At 36.1% G+C, this 18,951-nt stretch overlaps 1 protein-coding gene and 1 long non-coding RNA gene across 2 annotated transcripts in view; one reads left to right on the top strand and one right to left on the bottom strand.

Moving 5' to 3' along the window:
* The window catches only part of LOC123871970 (thrombospondin type-1 domain-containing protein 7A-like), a 100,696-nt gene that overhangs the window by 24,379 nt on the left and 57,366 nt on the right, over positions 1-18,951 (top strand). Inside the window, exon 2 of the mRNA XM_045916057.1 lies at positions 13,565-13,659. Within this exon, the coding sequence (XP_045772013.1) occupies positions 13,569-13,659 (91 nt within the window). The 5' untranslated portion in view covers positions 13,565-13,568. The remainder of the gene's footprint in view (positions 1-13,564; positions 13,660-18,951) is intronic.
* LOC123871982 lies at positions 691-18,749 on the bottom strand. The gene is made up of 3 exons (XR_006797390.1): positions 18,737-18,749; positions 18,304-18,306; positions 691-818 (listed from the first exon to the last, which is right to left on the bottom strand). It is a non-coding gene; the product is annotated as an uncharacterized LOC123871982 (long non-coding RNA).

Here is an 18,951-nt window from a genome sequence, read left to right as displayed (position 1 = left end):
CGATTAGATCTAGTCTTTTTGGTTCAAGAAAACCATTTCTATTTCAAAGATACGCCGTAACACAGCGTGCTTGGATAGCCTGTTCATTATTACGTGGGGAAGAGTCAAGAATGCCTCCCGAACTGTGATCAAAACATTATTTAAAGAAGTCGGCATATCTCCAATAGCAGGCAGCTTTAGGGCAGTAGTTGCGACTTACAACTGGGTTGGTACTTGGTATGCATTGTGATATTGACGGAATTCCGGAAAGGGAAAATTGGCGATCCAGAAACACTTTACTTCTCCATTATTTCAAAGAGATAAAACCAAACTGTAGCTGCAATCCAAATATTATAAGTATAAACTTTACGCCGATTGCGTAGCTAATAAATAATAATGGTATGAATCGCTATCGAATGTTTCAATTACGCATATATTACTTAACTACATGTATCAATCAAAGCAATTACGTTAACTTTGGGAAAGTCTGTTCTGTTGATGATATTTTATATTCTTATGTACTGTCGTGATCTAAATTAATTTTGGTAAACAGTTATGTTATTTTGTAATAAACGTTCATAGTTATCGTAAATAATAATGAATTACTGTTATATTTCTCAGTATCAGATATCGTTTCATAAATTAAGAGTCACAGTACGCTTAGCACTAGTCTTGATATATCGAGTGTCATGCACTACGACTAGTCAGGCAGCGCCGGCAGATAATAAACACGTCTCACATGTGGTTCAAGCGTAGGCTCGAACACCTAAATAGAACCGTTTTTCCCCCGAAGGGTAAAAAAACGGATATTTAGGTTTCAGCCGTAGCTTGAACCACACCTTAAGGCCTTGCCGGCTCATTGCTCAAGGTACTGAAGAAGATGGCCACCGCGCGCTGCCTGGCTAGGCATTCCATTCATTCATAACAGACAAGGACAGGTATAGTCGAGACATCACGGATTTACCTAGTGTGCGAAAGAGATAGAAGGTGTTGACGACGGATATTGGAAGGGTAATCTCACATGTGGTTCAAGCTACGGCTGAAACCTAAATATCCGTTTTTTTACCCTTCGGGGGAAAAACGGTTCTATTTTGAGCTTTCTTTGTTTAGTTCAGCCTGTTCAGCCCTTTGTGGACTAAAATGAGATACCACTCTAATTAAACAAGAATTTGACATCCCAAAAATACTATAAATAAATAAAATAAATAAAAATAAAAATATTTTATTTCAGACAGTATAAATTGTCCATAATTTTATACAAATTAAATTAAATTACGTAAATTAAAATTAAAATAAAATAAAATAATGGAAAATTAAAATAATTGAAGTAATTAAAATAATAATATTATAGTCAAAGTTTTGTATATTGTGTATTGTGCCAAAAAAAAAAAAAATAAAAATAAAATGAAACAAAATAAAATTAATAAAATAAAATAAAAACATCAGACGTGGAAAAATTTTGGTTCATTATGATGATAATACTTCAGAGTTCCTAATATTATGTTTTGACTGTAATTCAGTCGGGATAAGAACCTTGCCCTGGCCTTACGCATTATAGCGTAGAAATCGTCAACCCTGTGCATCGCAAACATACCTGACTATTTCTGTGCCAATTTTAAGAGGATTTTTTAACTAAGCTGTGGTCAAGGATTATTATCTCTATCCATATTCATTTATCACTATCCATATATAATATGGGAGCCGATGCCCGCGACTTTGTTAGCGTGAACTCTTTAACTCGTTGATTTTCCGAAACAAAAATTAGCCTTCGAAACCAATTCCTGGCCACGGCCATGTTGTAGGTAAGGATATGGAACGCCTTTTAATATGGGCGACTTTAAGTCAAGAGTTAAGGCATCTTCTAGTCAAGCGCGCTACATCTTAGACTGCATCATCACTTCCTTTGATGCAGCCAAGCGCTAGTCTATAATTTTTTTTTTCTCTCGTCTAGCTTTACAAAGATTAGCCAATGTCAAGTTTGTAGTTATTTGTAACAAGTTAGTTAAACTATACAAGTATGGACCCCGTCTGTGCCGGCGCTCGCCGACATACGCAAGACATACGCACGGCATCCCCTTAGAGCGCTTTCCAGTCAGTTTTAACAAAAAAAAACACCCCAAAAAGGCAGAGCACGCCCGCCAGCTAACACCAACACAGACGAAGTCCAGTCTATAAATTAAAAATAAAATAGATAGGAGAACAGCCGCAGTCCGAGTTAGTGAATCAGATTGGGCCGAGTCCCAGATATGCGCGTAATCGGGTTTATACCACGCTCTAGTTGTTACAATAATGAACACAATAATAAATCTCTTGTTTTTGCCGCCCTTGCTCATAACCGGAAAATGGAAAATGTAAGGAGCTGGTAGTAGTTGTCATGTGTGTTAATAGAGCTCATTTCTTTTGTTCATGCAGTTGGAAACCCCAACATAAAATTATTATTTATCATTCTTTGATTGATTGACGAATATTTATTATTCTTTGTATCATTCGTTCAGGTTCTACGCATGAAACGTTTTGCGTCATCATTCCTCATACTCATGGCTAAGGTTTGGAATACTCTTCCGCGATCTATGTTTCTTACCAATTACAATCCGGGTATTATTTAAAAACAAGTCTTATACATATACCTATATATATTTTTATTTTTAACTTGTAAATGAATATTTATGCAAATCAATATTTTATAAAATTAAATCGGAAGCCGAAATAAGGCAGTGGTGACTTGTGCCATTCTATAACAATCTTGTGAATAAAGAATTTGAATAATTAATTTTATCCTAAAAGGGAAATTTTGCTAAATAGCTTCAAACTGAGACCAGACTTGGTAAAGAAAATTAGTTTTTACTCTGTATAAAAATCGGCAGATGTTTTTCATTTTTGTATTCTTTGAATATTCAATTTAATTCTATTCAATATATTTTTTGTCAGATTGTATTTCAATCTGTTGGCGCTACGCTTGGTCATTATCATTCAACAACTGATAGTCGTCCACAGCTGGACATAGGTCTCTTGTAGGCGGCTCCCTGCGACTTGTTTAGTGTTATTATGTCCAACATTAGATCCTCCATTGGTGACATAATGGATCTTCCAACGCTGCGCTTTCCGGTGCGAGATCGCCATTCCAGCTCCTTGGGACCCCAACATCTTTTTTTTTCTTTCTTTAAATCTGGCTTAGCCAATGTCAAGTTTGTAATATTTTCAAGTTATTGAATTTATACAAGTATGGACTCCGTCTGCGCCGGCGCCCGCCGACATACGCGCGGCGCCCCTTTAGAGCGCTTCCCAGTCAGTTCCACCACCAAAAAACACCAACTAACACAAAAACCAGCCACTCTTAACAAAAAAAAAACACTCCAAACAAGCACAGCACGCGCGCCAGCAAACGCCATCACAGACGAAGTCCACCCCAACATCTATCTATTGGTTTTTCGAACCATGTGCCCTGCCCATTGTAACTTCAGCTTCGCAACCCGCTGAGCCATGTGGTCTGCACTAGGCTTGGATGAATTAAACACAAGGTAATGGTATGCATTGGAAAACAATTTTTATTGATAGCTCGTTCTCACAGGCTATGTAAGCGTTGTGTGAGCGTAGACGTAGCGCGTACCATTGCGTTGTAATGTATGGAAGTGTATGAAACATGGCACACCGCTTGCGTAAAGCGTGGACGTATGCGTAACCCGGAGTGTTTACACGCGTCACTACGCACGTGTTACGTGTACGTGCTTGGTGTGAATCGACCTTTATAGAATTCCTGATCTAGTACGTAAGTTGTTGAAAACTTTATTTAAAGAGCATGAAAGACAGAGAAAGTTTTGCCAATAAACAGGTCAAATCCCAAGTATATACCTACGTATACGTACAAACAATTTCTTTATAATAGTTAGCAAATCTTAAATCCAGCTCTGTATTGTGTCATACCTAACTCAAACGTTATAAGTAGTTACAAACAGAATTATGACAGCACCTGGTGTAATAATTGCATTTCACGGCTCTGTGTACATAATGAGTAGTCGCGAAACGTGATAATTTAGCGAAATACGGAGTTTCATTAATTACTAACCGCACTCAGGGAGCGAACAGGCGAATTTAATTAAAGGCAAACATTTCGCGACAGTGGCCGACGACGAATTTATAACGAACGATAGAATCTTCGGCGATTATGAGTTAGGTACGACACGATATTGTAATTCTTGTACTTCGTTGTGCAAGGCTAAATATGGACCTTTGATCATGATGATGAGGATTAGGTTGGATAGTTATGAAGGTGGGTTGACTCCTGTGAGACTCGCTTCTAAAATACATTCACAAAGACGCACTGCCTTTTTTCGTTTATTTATCGTTTCACTACCATAATCGTCGTGTGAAAACACGCGCTTATTTGTCGTCCACGCCTGCTTTGCTGGAAAGTCAACTTTTAATACTCTCCCACTCTCCCTTTTACGTTTTTACTTTTCAAGGGGAAAATAGAGGCAGTTGTCGCGAATGCTCTTATCCAATTATTTTGAAACACGCTTATCCGCCGCCGCCGGTTTGTGGACCATTTTCCGAGCTCGTTTTATTGTCTTATCGCCTGTTTCTTTGTGAATGAGTTTTGTTATGACATTGTTTTGTCGTTTTTATCGATGTCAGGGTTGCGCTTGACCACACTATCCATTGAATTAAATGTATGGAACGGATAATGCGAACATTAATCACATGTTCTATGAAGCTGTCAAAATGAGAAATGTATGACTCTGGATATCAAGTTGTAGGTAAAGACGAGTTGTAACTCGCAATTTTTTTTTGTTTGGAATGACAAGTTAAGTGCGTAGTAGATACATAATATAGATCGTCGTTTCTATGGTAAATAATGATGCAGCCTGCGAACATCTTTCGCTATGCAATCGATGGTGCTCATGAGCTCAACCGCATTTTCAGTAGGAGGTATAGGTAGTTATCATGTAGCTAACAAGTGTAAATTAAAAATTTATAACAACCCGGACAAGTGAAGGTCACAGTAACTAGAAAAGAGCTGATAACTTTTCCCACGAGAGAGAAGTCGCGGTTGATTGGTATGTAGTTAGGTACTAAACAAACATCCACCAACTGTTATTGAAAAGGGTTAGGTATGGTCGTAAAAACAATTCACAAATATTACATCCAAGTACCATTAGTTGAATAATATTCCGGTGTTCAAAAACGCGCGCTTAATTCCAGCTGGGACTCGGGACTCAGTAATGGTAGTTTAATTAAACTTTGGCTGATAGGGTGCCAAATGATCACGTGGAAGTTGGAACTATCATGCGGGAGTTACGTAAGTTTGCGTATCATCAGATAGGTAAATTACCATGAAATATAACCTACCTACTATCACACACACATCATAATGCCCCTCCTTACGTTTACTTAAATTTTGGAACCTACCTCAAAATCTTTAATGGTCAATTCCGTAGGTCCTTTATAATTTTTCTTCGGGTTCTTCGGATTACCGAATATATTAATTACCTATGTATTCTGTAATGATTCATAGATTCTATAGTACAGAACATCTAAGTCAAAGCCATTAATTCAAAATAGTTTTTGACCGAGTTGGCTTCGGCGACTAAACATCGAAATTGGACTTACCTAGCTGGATTGTGTGTCCCAGGTATACATTAGTAGGTACTCGTCTAAATGAGTCAGATCTCTCGAAGATTATTATTGTATGGAACCGGACATGAGAATTAGATATGATTTATAAACGTAATACAAAAAGGAGAGAAAAGTACAAGAGATCATCATCAGTGTGGATTTTCCATAGTACACGAGTATTGTAATACTTATTTTAATATTCGTAATATTTCAAAATATATTTTATACCCAATGGAAATCTATTGTTAGCATTTGGCTGATGTATCGGTTTACTCTCGTCATTTTGTTAATTACTGCCCCGGCCTCATCTCACTGGCTCAACTTTAACAATGAACTGGTTGCCATGAAAATTATAATTAACTTTTAAATGAAATATCGAGGCAATTAATTTAATTAATGTTTGCAGTTACGGCATTAAAAGACATATAGCACAGCTGTGGCATTGATAGAGTAAGCGGTTTTAATTTAACTTTGAAAACATTTATATTAAATTTTACAAAAGGTTTTCCATAATACCACGTAATTATCTTATTTTATGCTTATTGAATTATCACGCTGGCCAAGTGTTGATTTTCAGACTACACCAACATTTAAGAGCATTATTACCTATAGAGTAGGTACTTTGAGGCATGCCGGTTTTCTCATAACGTTTTCATATTCACCATTAAATTAAGTGATATTTCATTACAATTATAAAGGCATATCTCATCTTCGAAAAGTTAGAGGGCTTGACCGGAATCGAACCACGGAATCCCCTAAAAGGAGGCCAATGTCTTTATCATCGCGTCATTGACAGGATTCGATTCAAATCCAAGAAAATATTGTTTAAGAGGGCTCTCTCCGTCACTCGTTTCATACAATCGTAGTTCCAATTTCATTTAAATAGTAAGCAACCAAAGTCCATGATATTTTGCAGACATATTCTAGAAACTAATATCTATGTCTGTGGTTTTCCAGATTTCTGTTAAAATATTCGGTTTCAAAGTTACGCTGTCTTAAAAATTTTCATACAAATCTTTGAACCCCTGTAATTTTAAAACTACATATTTTTAGAAAAAACTAAAACACCACAGACACAGATATTAGTTTCTAGAATATGTCTGCAAAATTTCATGGACTTTGGTTGCTTAATATTCAAATGAAATTGGAACTACGATTGTATGAAACGAGTGACGGAGAGAGCCCTGTTAAAACTAGAGCTAATCAGAAGCATACGTTTTTCTGCTTTTCGTCAGACACAGTCCATAGTTTAAATGTAGCAAAATGTCTCACAAAACTTTCAAGAATTAGTTACGTCTCCTTAAGTAATTTTATTAGTATACACAAGAGTTGGTCTAAGAGATAAGTTCTGTAGCCTGCAAGGAAGGAAATTACACAGCAACGTACACGGTTCTGCATTTAGCAACGAACCCCGCCCATCCCCTGTAAGCCGCGCAGGATTGCTACCAGCCTCAAGCCGCAAGCTGTATGGTACAAGTACATTGTGCCGACGACAACTTTCTTCCTTTGATCATCTTCAGGGATTTAAATTTCAATAACTACTTTGAGGAATATAAATCTTAGTTTTGTTCCTCGGTGAGAATCCACATAGTAACGTAGGTAGAAAAGGTTATTAGTTCCAGATTTGTTCTACCGAATCGAAAAAATAATAATACTTAAGTATAAAATATTTAAAAGTTAGTATTATTTAAAAGTTCACGAGTGATAAAAATGGGAAAATTAAATCTACAAGCAAACAAATTGCATAACAAATTGTATTCACTAGAGAATATAAAAATATTTAAATTTAGCAGAAGCCTGCGACCATCATCCTGCAAATAAATTCGCGTACTTAATTTAAATTTTAGTATTGCTTTATGAATAGGTACAACGTATATAAACTACAGTATTTTAAAATGAATCGTTTCAAACAAACCTAATTATTTCATTTATGAAGACAAAGATTCTCATTATTTACTTACTAAGTTTAATTGGACGTAGTTTAGCAAAAAAGGCTCAACCCACAATATTTTCAAAAATGAATTAGGTAGGTACCTATTAGAAGGGTCTTTAAAGGGTCTAATCTTTCATTCGGCATAAAAGACTCACTCATAAACCAACACAAAGCATTGAAAAATCGAACCCAACTTGAATTTTATCAAACCAACTGAATCGTTTTGGATAAATACAGTCTTGCAAGAAAACAAGACTATTTTTATAAAACATTTTAAAGACTCAAACTGCCTAGGCTTGAGTCGTTTTCGCATAATTCAAATAAAGATTAAGTCATGAAAATATAAATTTTCCAAAAAAGATTCAAACTTATTTTTTTCAATACTCGTGAATCACATAACAATATATATCATCACACCTGATGCCGATTTCTCAAAAGCGATTTAACGTGGTTTGAGTCCTTTTCGCAAAACAACGTCCAATTTTGGATTCCGTTTTTCTCCGTTCTCTGTTAAGTTAAAGTTTTAATGAACAAGTGTAAATTAAAAATTTATAACACCCCCGACGATCCAAAGTATTTGAGTTTTCCAAAACATCATTTTCAAATAAATAATTATGTATTTAGGCAACGTCCATCTTGACAGCTTGACATTTGTCAATTGACATAATATTAAGAACCTAACGGTTATCTAACCTTCTTTTCAACAAGAAAACTAGAAAAGAGCTGATAACTCTTAAACGGCTGAACCAATTTTTTTGGATTATAGCTAAGAACACTCTCGATCAAGCCACCTTTCAAACAAAAAAAACTAAATTAAAATCGGTTCATTCGTTTAGGCGCTACGATGCCACAGACAGATACACAGATACACAGATACACAGACACACAGATACACAGATACACAGATACACACGTCAAACTTATAACACCCCTCTTTTTGGGTCGGGGGTTAAAAAGAAGTTAAAACGCGGTTTGCAATGATACAATTTAAACAAGAAACAATTACGTCGCGAAGGTACGCTACTAAATTGCCACGTTTATAATATTTTTATGAAATAAATCTCTTACAGCAGTCAGCACACGGACGCCTTTACAATATTTTATCCAAGTTAATGAGGCCACTGACCCCCGTTTTATATTTCAACATTTTCAACCCATTTTAAAACAAGAGCAACGGGGTTCAACGAACTCTCTGCTTTTTTAAGAAAATATTTTTTTACAAAAGCCAGGAGGGCTTTTTATATTTTTATCTTCCTTTAATGATAATCTAGGATTTAACGAGAAATGAGCGTTGAAAACTTTTTTGACGTACCTACGTATGCGTATTAATTTAATTAATATGAAAACGCACGAGTCAATTTTACTCTACAATTCTTCATCCGGGTGAATAAAGTTTTCGAAAATTCAGTGGGAGCTCTTTGATTTTCCGGGATAAAATTTCCTAGTTTATATCATTTCCTAGGTCTCCAAGTAGACCCAAGCTCAAGCGTAAAATCTCGTTGGTACGTTGTCCCTGCGACGTGATTGAAGGACAAACCAATAAATCAACAAACAAACACACTTTCGCTTTTATAATATGGGTAGCGATTCGTCTACCAGTAGCTGTATGTATCTAAAGCTTTTTAGTACCTTTTTTCTGCTAGGATAAAAAATAATTGTTATATTGAAAATGTTTGCTTGCGTGTTGAGCTTTCTTTGACGATTCTTCAGATTGGTTCTAAAATAGTGGTGGTTCTATTCTCACATTTTTACATACCAATTATATTAGTAAATAGATTTTTCTGACTCGAGTAAATATCGAAATCTTCGAAAAATCTGTGACGCAAATAATCTACCAAAGCAGCCAATAATACCTACTTCAGTGATTTTTTATCTCTTACGATCGAGACTCTTTTATGTCTTTGTAAAGAGTTTCTGAATCGAAGGCCGAGGCCCAACGGCGCACAGCATTGTAGCGACCGCTGAGAATATTACTTTTACACAAATCTGAGGCTTACGTTTGAAGAAGAATGCCTTCAAGTCATAAGCGATGGTGGTTATCCATTTTTACTTTAATTCTGCGATGTATGACGCGTTTGGCCGCTGCGGCCATGTTAGCGATTGTTGCCAAACTACGATACGACGCTGCGTCCAGCGTAGCGCTTGAAGGGAGATCATTTAAATTTCTTTTTTCAAAGACAATGTCATCAAAATCATTTGAGTGATCTGATTTGTATAGTTTTCTGAAATTAATAAAATTGGATATGGCTAAGACGAATGGATAATGGATAAGAAGTCGGAAAAGTTCAAAAAAATTAAACTTGGAAACCATTAGTTTTTACCCTTTTGTTAACTGTAGCTACTTATTTTATTTAAGCAATGTATTATTAGTTCTTTAATACTTCCTTTCTTTATCCTGCTTGTGTGAGCACAATATAAAATAGGGAAATAGGAACTGATTCACTGACTGACTCATTTACAATGACAAAATTCACTATTACATAAAAATATTATATCATAATTTTATAACGTGATATTATAATGGCCACCAACTAAAAGAAGAAGAACGAGACATTAGACCCTGTCAATCTACTTCGTCTTATTACAAGTGTAAATTAAAAATTTATAGTACCCCGACAAGTGAAGGTAACAGTCACTAGAAAAGAGCTGATAACTTTCAAACGGCTGAACCGATTTTCATGGATTATAGCTAAGAACACTCTCGATCAAGTCACCTTTCAAACAAAAACAAACTAAATTAAAATCGGTTTATTAGTTTAGGAGCTACGGTGTCACAGACAGATACACAGATACACACGTCAAACTTATAACACCCCTGTTTTTGGGTCGGCGGTTAAAAATACGACTATAGTAGGCAGGTAAATTTTTATGTAATATTTATTTCCGCTCTATCTCATGCTTTGTTCCTACATGGTTGGCGTGATCAAACGAATGCCCTGTTTTTATCAAAGAGAACACGACTAAAGAATTCATACAGTTGGCTGACTTCCTTGTCGTACACAGGTAAAGAATTAATTACTTGCTATTTAATGAAACCTTTCTTTGTTTCAATACAAAACAGTACTTTTTTAAGCTGCTAAACAGTTAACTTATTTGTTTGATGTAATCGCGGAACGCTATTTTCGAAATCACCATACCGGCAAAGCCTTAGCACATGATGCTTTTATTTTCAGCGTATCAAGTTGTTAAATAATTATTTGGTTGTAGTAGTCTGTAGTAGTATATATAAGCTGCTACATCTTGCTAGTAGAATCACATTAAAAATTAGAAAAAGACTAATGATGAAACTATAAAAACAACCTAATTCGTCTCTATTTTAGGGAAAAATATTATAGTAGGGTACGTCTACGACTTTGTCCATGTGGATTGGTTTTTAAAAATCCAGAGGGAACTCTGTAATCTCCCGGAAGTGTCTATTTCCGACTCCAGGGTACAAAAGACCTCTATCCAAAATTTCGCTTAAATCAGTTCAATGGTTGAGCCGTGAAAAATTAACGGCATACACACTTTCGTATTTATATGGATTTTAGATTAGCTTAGAATGTTAGAATTCTGAACATTAGATTAGGTAAGTACTGCAACTTCTTATTAATTCAGGATTAATATTTGTAGCTGTGACTTTTATGTTTATGTAAATAATAATGTATCCATAAAGTAATAAGCAAAATTCTTTTAGGCTTTTTTTATAATTTATTCAATTTCTTTGAAACATTCCTCTCTAGAAAGCGAAAGGTCAACAAATTCTGTATGAAATATCCATCTTAAATCCACTTATTTTCTTTTGAGCAAAATTATATTTCATCTGTGGAGTAACATGACATCTGTCAGTATAGCGTGACCCATTTCTCGGCCTTTTTCTAACAAACGGATGGTCGTATTGAGATAAAATGTGTCGTCTTGACATAAAAGCCGAGCTTGTGCGGGCGACCGTCGCCCGGTTACATACAATGACCTAGCTGGGATCTGGGGTAACTTTACAGACTTTCTGCTTTCTCATTTCATCTAGGACACATCTAACTGTTATCTAATTCTATACGACATTTATTCCAGATTGTTCTGTTTTCAGAAAGAATAGAATATTCTCATTCAATTATAGGCATTATTTTCTCTTTTCTTATCGGTCGTACCACAAAAATTAAAATATTTTTTGTGTTAAGACTTTTTTTTTTAAAGTTTATTTTAAACCTTTCAAAACGTCAATTTAATCATCAGTAAATTCATTTACTCTCGGACTAATAAGGATAAGACTTATTTTACGTTGGTCAAATCGGCCTTAGGCCCAAGTAGCACGACCTAGTACTTAGGACGGCAAGTTGTTCGCTTTTGGAATGGGGCTAATATTATGGATACTAATGAATTTCTAAATTGTCCAGAACTGGTTTGATGGGCGTTCTAGCTACTACCGGCTTAAATATTTGAATGAAAGTCTTTGAGGCGCTGTATTTTTAAAACTACACACTTCTACAGATAACTGGTTAACCACAGACACAGGTATTTGTTTTTAGAACGTGTCTATAAAATTTCTAATTAGTTAATAAGTATTCAAATAGAAACCAAACTACGTTTGTACGTAGAGCGCACTAGGTATTAGGTACTTCTCTTAAGAGGGAATGGAAAAATAAGTCATGTAAGTATTGTGTGTACAATAAAGCTAAAATTCTTTAAAAATATATATGATGATTTTGAAAACCTCCATCAACTCTTGCGAAATTGTAATTGTATAGAATACATAAAAATAGAATAAAAGGAAAGCCTGCGATTCTTGCGAACAATAGACGTGGACCGGCCAACATAGAGCTCGCTTGATAAATACTCACAAAGACACGTGCAAACTTTTGGGTGGATGTATGAAACGTGACCTCGAAACTAGAGATTGGCATTATTGCTACTTTTAAATCATTTTCATTTTGTGAAATAATGAAAATGATTTAAAAGTAGCAATAATGATTATTCACCGATAAGGATTTATCAATTTTCGTAGTTACAATCGTTTGCCACATTATTTTAACTAGGAATTATAATTGATCAAGGTCAATAACACTGATATTTCACAGGTGGTTTCCTTTGATTGGTGATTTTTCACAGGCTACTTTATATAAAGTAGCAAGTGTTTCATAAGGATTTTAACGCGATTTTTCGCATGTTACAAGTGAAATGGTTCATCTCTTCTCGAAATTATTACGCTTTCGTAAGCGCTCCGAATATTCGGAATTGGCTAACTTTTTGCGGACGTTGACAGAATTCGGGACGTCCCTATTGGATGTTGTATACATTCTCGCTGTGTTGAATATTTAGCCAAGTATGCAATATAATTATTATTGGAATATTTACTTTACAAACTGCGTAACAATTTAGAATTTGTTACACGTTTTTCGGTAAAGGCTGGGTAGAGACTATAGATTGGACACTGATGTAGGAATCAGTTTACAGCGCTTTTTTTGAGTAGTTAAATGAATCGATTACTGATTTGGGAAGCCGTTCTAGGCCGTGATTATTTAAAAATAATCATAACGGCAAAATTTTTAGTAATAGCCAGTAGGGTAACCACTAGGTTTACTTCATCCTATTTCTATTCGGGAAGCCTGAAGTTCAATCCCGGTCACGCACCTCTAACTTTTTGAGGTTATCATTCGCTTTAATGGTGTAAGATAGCAACGTAAGGTAATTTGCATGCCTGAGAGTTCCCCATACGTATGTGAAGCCTGCCAACCCTCACATGGCCAGCGTTTTCAACTATGGCTTAAAGTCTTAATCCTTCTCGTTCTGAGAGGAGACCCGTGTCCAGCTGTGGGCTGGCGAAGAGTCAAGATAAAGAAAAAAATTTACTCTTTTATAAAATATAGGTTATCGCAGCGATAACCACTCGATTAGTCTACGTAAGCCCTAGAATAGTTTCGAATCCATCCGGGGTCCTTTTTCATAGGGACTCAGAGCGCAGGAAATCACTCACGATAGTTAAAACGATAAAATTTACTCTGTTTTGTGCAAATCCTAGCACAAATTCCAATCCCTATTTAACCAAGTGCAAATCTTTTGCAGAACAATGTCCGCGCTGTGGCTACTGCTGCTCCTGGTGGCAGCTAGTGCCGCTGACGAGGCCTCTGACCCACAGGGTCTTCCGGAGTCTACACCAGGTACGTACCTACTTAATAAACAAAAGGTAAAAACCTTGGCGCAATCCAGGCATGGGATAATTGGAATTTTATAATTTCTAAATTTTCTCTGCTCTGGCCTGATGGAAGGCTTCGGCCATGGCTAGTTACCACCCTACCGCCAAAGCCATGCCTATAGGCGATTTAGAGTTCCGGTACGATGTCGTGTAGAAATCAAAGCGCGGTGATTTGCTAACTCATTTTCTAACACTGAATGATAACCACCGAGCTCATTTTTTAATCCATTGAAGGCTTTCTACGAAAAAATATTTTAATATCACCCGGAGAAGTAGCACTGAGTTAGCGAATTACCTCGCTGGTTAGCCCGCTTCCATCTTAGACTGCATCATCACTTACCACCGTGACATTGCAGTCAAGGGCTAACTTGTATCTAAAAAAAAGCATCATGACATTTCCACTCGCATTTGAACTGAAACGATTCAAACAGCGGTTAAAACAAGCTGGATACACCATTAGTGGCAAACTGTTCGTTTCATAAACATTTAGTACAGGGAGAGAACGAGAGAACGGGGATTTTGGAAGTAAGTAGGTAGTCAGTGAGGCGAAAATTAAGACTAAGAATTAAACATGGCGGCGATAGCCTGATAGCTAAGACTTCGGCGTCTTAGTTGATGGTACGGGTTTCGATCCCGGACACGCACCTCTAACCTATCTCTAATAGTTTAAATATTCCCCTCACTTATCGCTCTTAAATAATATTCCACCAAAATAATATTTACCATCTACATATAAAGAACTCCTTTTTAGAAAAAACAAAAATCCATTTTGGTTAGGAGACTGACGCGTGACGGTTTCATCTACATTAATATTATAAAGAGGTAAAGTTTGTAAGTTTGTTTGTAGGAAGTAATCTCTAGAACAACTGAACCGATTTTGAAAATTCTTTCATCAGTAGAAAGCTATATTATGCCTGAGTGACATAGGCTATATTTCATTTTCAAAAATTAGAGATCCCTACGAAAATTGTAATAAGCTACCCGTGCAAAGCTGGGGCGGGTAGCTAGTAAAAAATAAGATTAAAATATTATATTAATTTAATATAATTATTAAATATTAATATAGTAAATTACAAAGGGAAACTTTTTTAGGCTCTGACGTCACAATAGACAGTTTTAATTGCTTTTAAAACATATCTGATCTTATAATTCACTGAACGGAAGGCCCTGTTATTTAAAAAAGATACCTCAGCCAAGTTATTACGGGTACAATCATTTTCTTTTATCTAAAATAAAAAAGTATAATCACACTTGGCTACATCATTAAGGCCTCAATCCAGTTTCACCAAATTATAATTCGTTTTCCACGTTTAATGAGATTTGGCTCTCGATCTTCCGTCAAATATCGTTAAAGCAAGGCAATAACTTCTAAAAGCTTAGTATACGGTTTTACTTCTCACCAATGTTGATAGAATTTGATCGTCAAAACACTTCAATGTTAAAGTAAAATGAACCTCAACCGCCTTGTTTTATATCTCAAGTTTGTCTAATATATCCACTGCCAATTCTCTAAGTGGGAACGTTGCGATATTAAAAATGGTGGTACTGAATTTTTGACAAAGGATCAAACAAAGGAACAGAGGATCCATTTTACCGTAACGTTATGGAGTTCCGTTTCTCGAATTCTACCAACGTTAGTGAGATCTAAAATTTCATACTACTAAAGCACACAGTAGCTGTATGCTTAGTATGAGATTTTACATCTCACCAACGTGGATAGAATTCGAAAGTCAAAACAAAATGAAATCAAATGAAGTCAAAGTAAAATGGACTTAAATTCCTTGATTTAAAGTCAGGAATTCAATACCACCGATTTTCACTTTGCTACGTTCGACCCAAAAAGAGGGGTGTTATAAGTTTGACGTGTATATCTGTGTATCTGTGTGTCTGTGTATCTGTGTATCTGTGTATCTGTCTGTGGCATCGTAGCGCCTAAACGAATGAACCGATTTTAATTTAGTTTTTTTTGTTTAAAAGGTGGCTTGATCGAGAGTGTTCTTAGCTATAACCTAAAAAAATTGGTTCAGCCGTTTAAGAGTTATCAGCTCTTTTCTAGTTTTCTTGTAGAAAAGAAGGTTAGATAACCGTTAGGTTCATAATATTATGTCAATAGACAAATGTCAAGCTGTCAAGATGGACGTTGCCTAAAAAATGCCTAAAAACATAATTATTTATTTGTAAATGATGTTTTGGAAAACTCAGATACTTTGGATCGTCGGGGGTGTTATAAATTTTTAATCTACTCGTACACTTGTATTTGATTGTCAAAGACTTTCGATCTCCGAATTTTGCCAATATAATAGGTGAGATCTCATACTAAGCATACTCTTAGGGCAAAAGTGGTTTTAGGATTAATCAAGGTTTATGTTTCAGAATAATGATAGGACTTCATTACCCCTTATACTGTAACTACGATAAATTCAATTCAAATCGTCCGTTACCCATTTACTTGATTACAACTGGCATGTACCTTGTACGTTTAGACTATTTAGGTTTTTGGACGTATCTATGGACAATGGACATACTATAAAAAAAGATATTATCATGATTTGACATCCATACTATGACAGGTTTACGCACAAAGTTACACTCAGAACTCAGAGCTCTGAGTCCTGAGCTCATTGAAACCTTTTCCATTAAAGCTTATGAGGTAAGCAATGGAAGAAAGTCACCCTTATATTCTTCCGACCCTTCAAAATTCATTAAAAGCGTATTACGTACGTAGGTACATTAGTACCAGCGCAATCTCAAAGTAGATGTCAGGGACGAGCTCGTAAGTATTAAAAAATATAGAAAAACCATGTGCAGTGTTATATTAAAAGCACTCTGCGCATCTCCGATAAAAAGTTTAATTACCCGTAGCACCGTAGCTCGTAGTGCTCTACGAACGTAGCTTCGTAGCTATTCCGTAGCGGCAACACGCTTTGAAGTGACGTCGTTATGTTTTAATATGTCAAAGGATTGGAGAAACGTGTGCTTTCAAGAATTTTCAATAACAAAGTTTATATGGAAACGAATACATAAATAAGTTTCCGTCCTGTACATCACTACCCATATTATAAATGCGAAAGTGTGTTTGCTTGTTTGTTGGATTATTGGTTTGTCCTTCAATCACGTTGCAACGGAGCAATGGATAGGCGTGATTTTTTGCACAGATATAGTTAAAGAGCAGCAGAATGGCACAGGCTACCTCTTATCCCAGAAAATCATAGAGTTCCCACGAGATTGTAAAAAACTTAAATCCACGCGAACGAAGTCGCGGGTGTCACCTGATGTTAAGTGATTACCGCTGCCCATGAACGTTTGCAGCACCAGAGGAACTGCTGATGCGTTGCCGACCTTTCAGGAATTTGTTGCATTTAGTAAGGCTATTATTTGGACCTTACAAACAGACACTTCAATTTTACTAGGTATATTTATTGGTTCTTACCATCACGTGAAATCATAATTAGGTAACTAGTAAAAAAATAGAACTAAAAACCGAGAAGCGAATAATACTTGTTAGGCTTTTTATAAAAAAGGTGCGATTTTTACAAATTGAAATTCCAGTTAAGAAGTAGTTGTTTACGCAAACTTCTGAAAATTTATTGCTACAACTCAAGGTACTCCGAAAAGTTTTATGAAGCGGTAAATTTGCTTGTAGAAGGCGTTTTTGTAGAACCCTTAATGGAGAGCGCTGACTGAGCAAATTCTCTACCTCATATATGCGAGCTTTTTGTTTTCACACTTTAATGTGCAGGTGGCCGCACTTTCTCGCATCCTAATTTTATATGCTAAACTAAATTATTTTTTACTGATAGTAATTTACATATTTTTTTTAAAAGAATATTAGCCATGCTAATTATGACTAATACTCCCCTTTCCCCTCCAATTAAGCGTAAAGCTTGTGCCAGGAATGGGTACGACAATAGTGCAACGGGTGGGGTTTGAACCGCCGACCTTTCGGAATTCAGTCGGCTCCTCAACCGTTGAGCTATCGAGGCTCTGAATAGAGAAGCCCTAAAGAGGCTTGATGATGATTTTAAGTAAAAGCCAAATTGGAGTGTGAGGACTCCAAAATATTAAGAAGAGCAAAAAGTTTACCTAAGGTTAAATGAAAGAAAAATTCTCGCGCTCTTATGTTCAAATTCAATAGATATATCTCGAATATTATATTCGTACCCTCAAAAGTATCTACTTATTGTGCGCCTTTTTTTTGTGAATATGGAGAGACTTTACCTCGGGTAAAAGCCTTTATATGTCAAAGTTAGAGTGTCTGTCAAACTCTCTGCTGTGTTGTACTCAGGACAACACAGCACTCTATTTTTGTAAAATCTGCACTTTCTCATTATTGCGCTAAGCTTTAAAATTTAAACTGCTACAAATTATGAAGCGAGTAGTCCTGAGAGTTGTCCAGTTGAGCGTTGAAAGCGAAGAGAATCTCTACTGTATTACATACAGATCTAGCTATTCTGTACCCTAAGTAGCACGACAACTAGTACTCATCTCCACTATAACCGACCATCTTTTAAAATCATGACTTCAACATAACCCGACACAAAAAGCTCTATAAGAAAACTAGAAAATTTTCAAACAGCAGAACTGATATTCTTCGATTATAGCTAAGAACACTCTCGATCAAGCCACCTTTCAAACAAACAAAAAAACTAAATTTAAAATCGGTTCATTCGTTTAGGAGCTACGATGCCACAGACAGATACACAGATACACACGTCAAACTAATAACATCCCTCTTTTTGGATCGGTTGTTGAAAATGAAAAAAAAACATGGAATGTGGAAAAATTATCACGTCAATAATGTGATTGGCCTGCTAATCATTTCCGCTGTGGTGGATACCGAGCTTTACGTAAGCCTAACCACAAGTCTAGGACTTCGTCTGTGTTGGTGTTAGCTGGCGGGCGTGCTCTGCCTTTTTGGAGTGTTTTTTTTTTTGTTAAAACTGACTGGAAAGTGCTCTAAGGGGGTGCCGTGCGTGTGTCGGCGAGGGCCGGCACAGACGAGGTCCATACTTGTATAGTTTCCCTAACTTGTTACAAATAACTACAAACTTGACATTGGCTAATTTTTGTAAAGCCAGACTAGAGAAAAAAAAACCACAAATCTATTGCCGAGTATGTGTAGGTAAGTCTAACCACAAGTCGAGTATGTGCCATCAGTGTTGGTGATGTTTTACAAACCAAAGCGTAATTCTTCCACCCACGAAAAATAACATTTTACTGATTCTCTCTGCTAATATATCAATCAGCGTCGAAAGGC

This window comes from Maniola jurtina, chromosome 14 (assembly GCF_905333055.1).
Source record: "Maniola jurtina chromosome 14, ilManJurt1.1, whole genome shotgun sequence".
Lineage (NCBI taxonomy): Eukaryota > Metazoa > Arthropoda > Insecta > Lepidoptera > Nymphalidae > Maniola > Maniola jurtina.
Note: the sequence above shows the minus strand (reverse complement) of the source record. Positions and strands in the feature narration are given on the sequence as shown.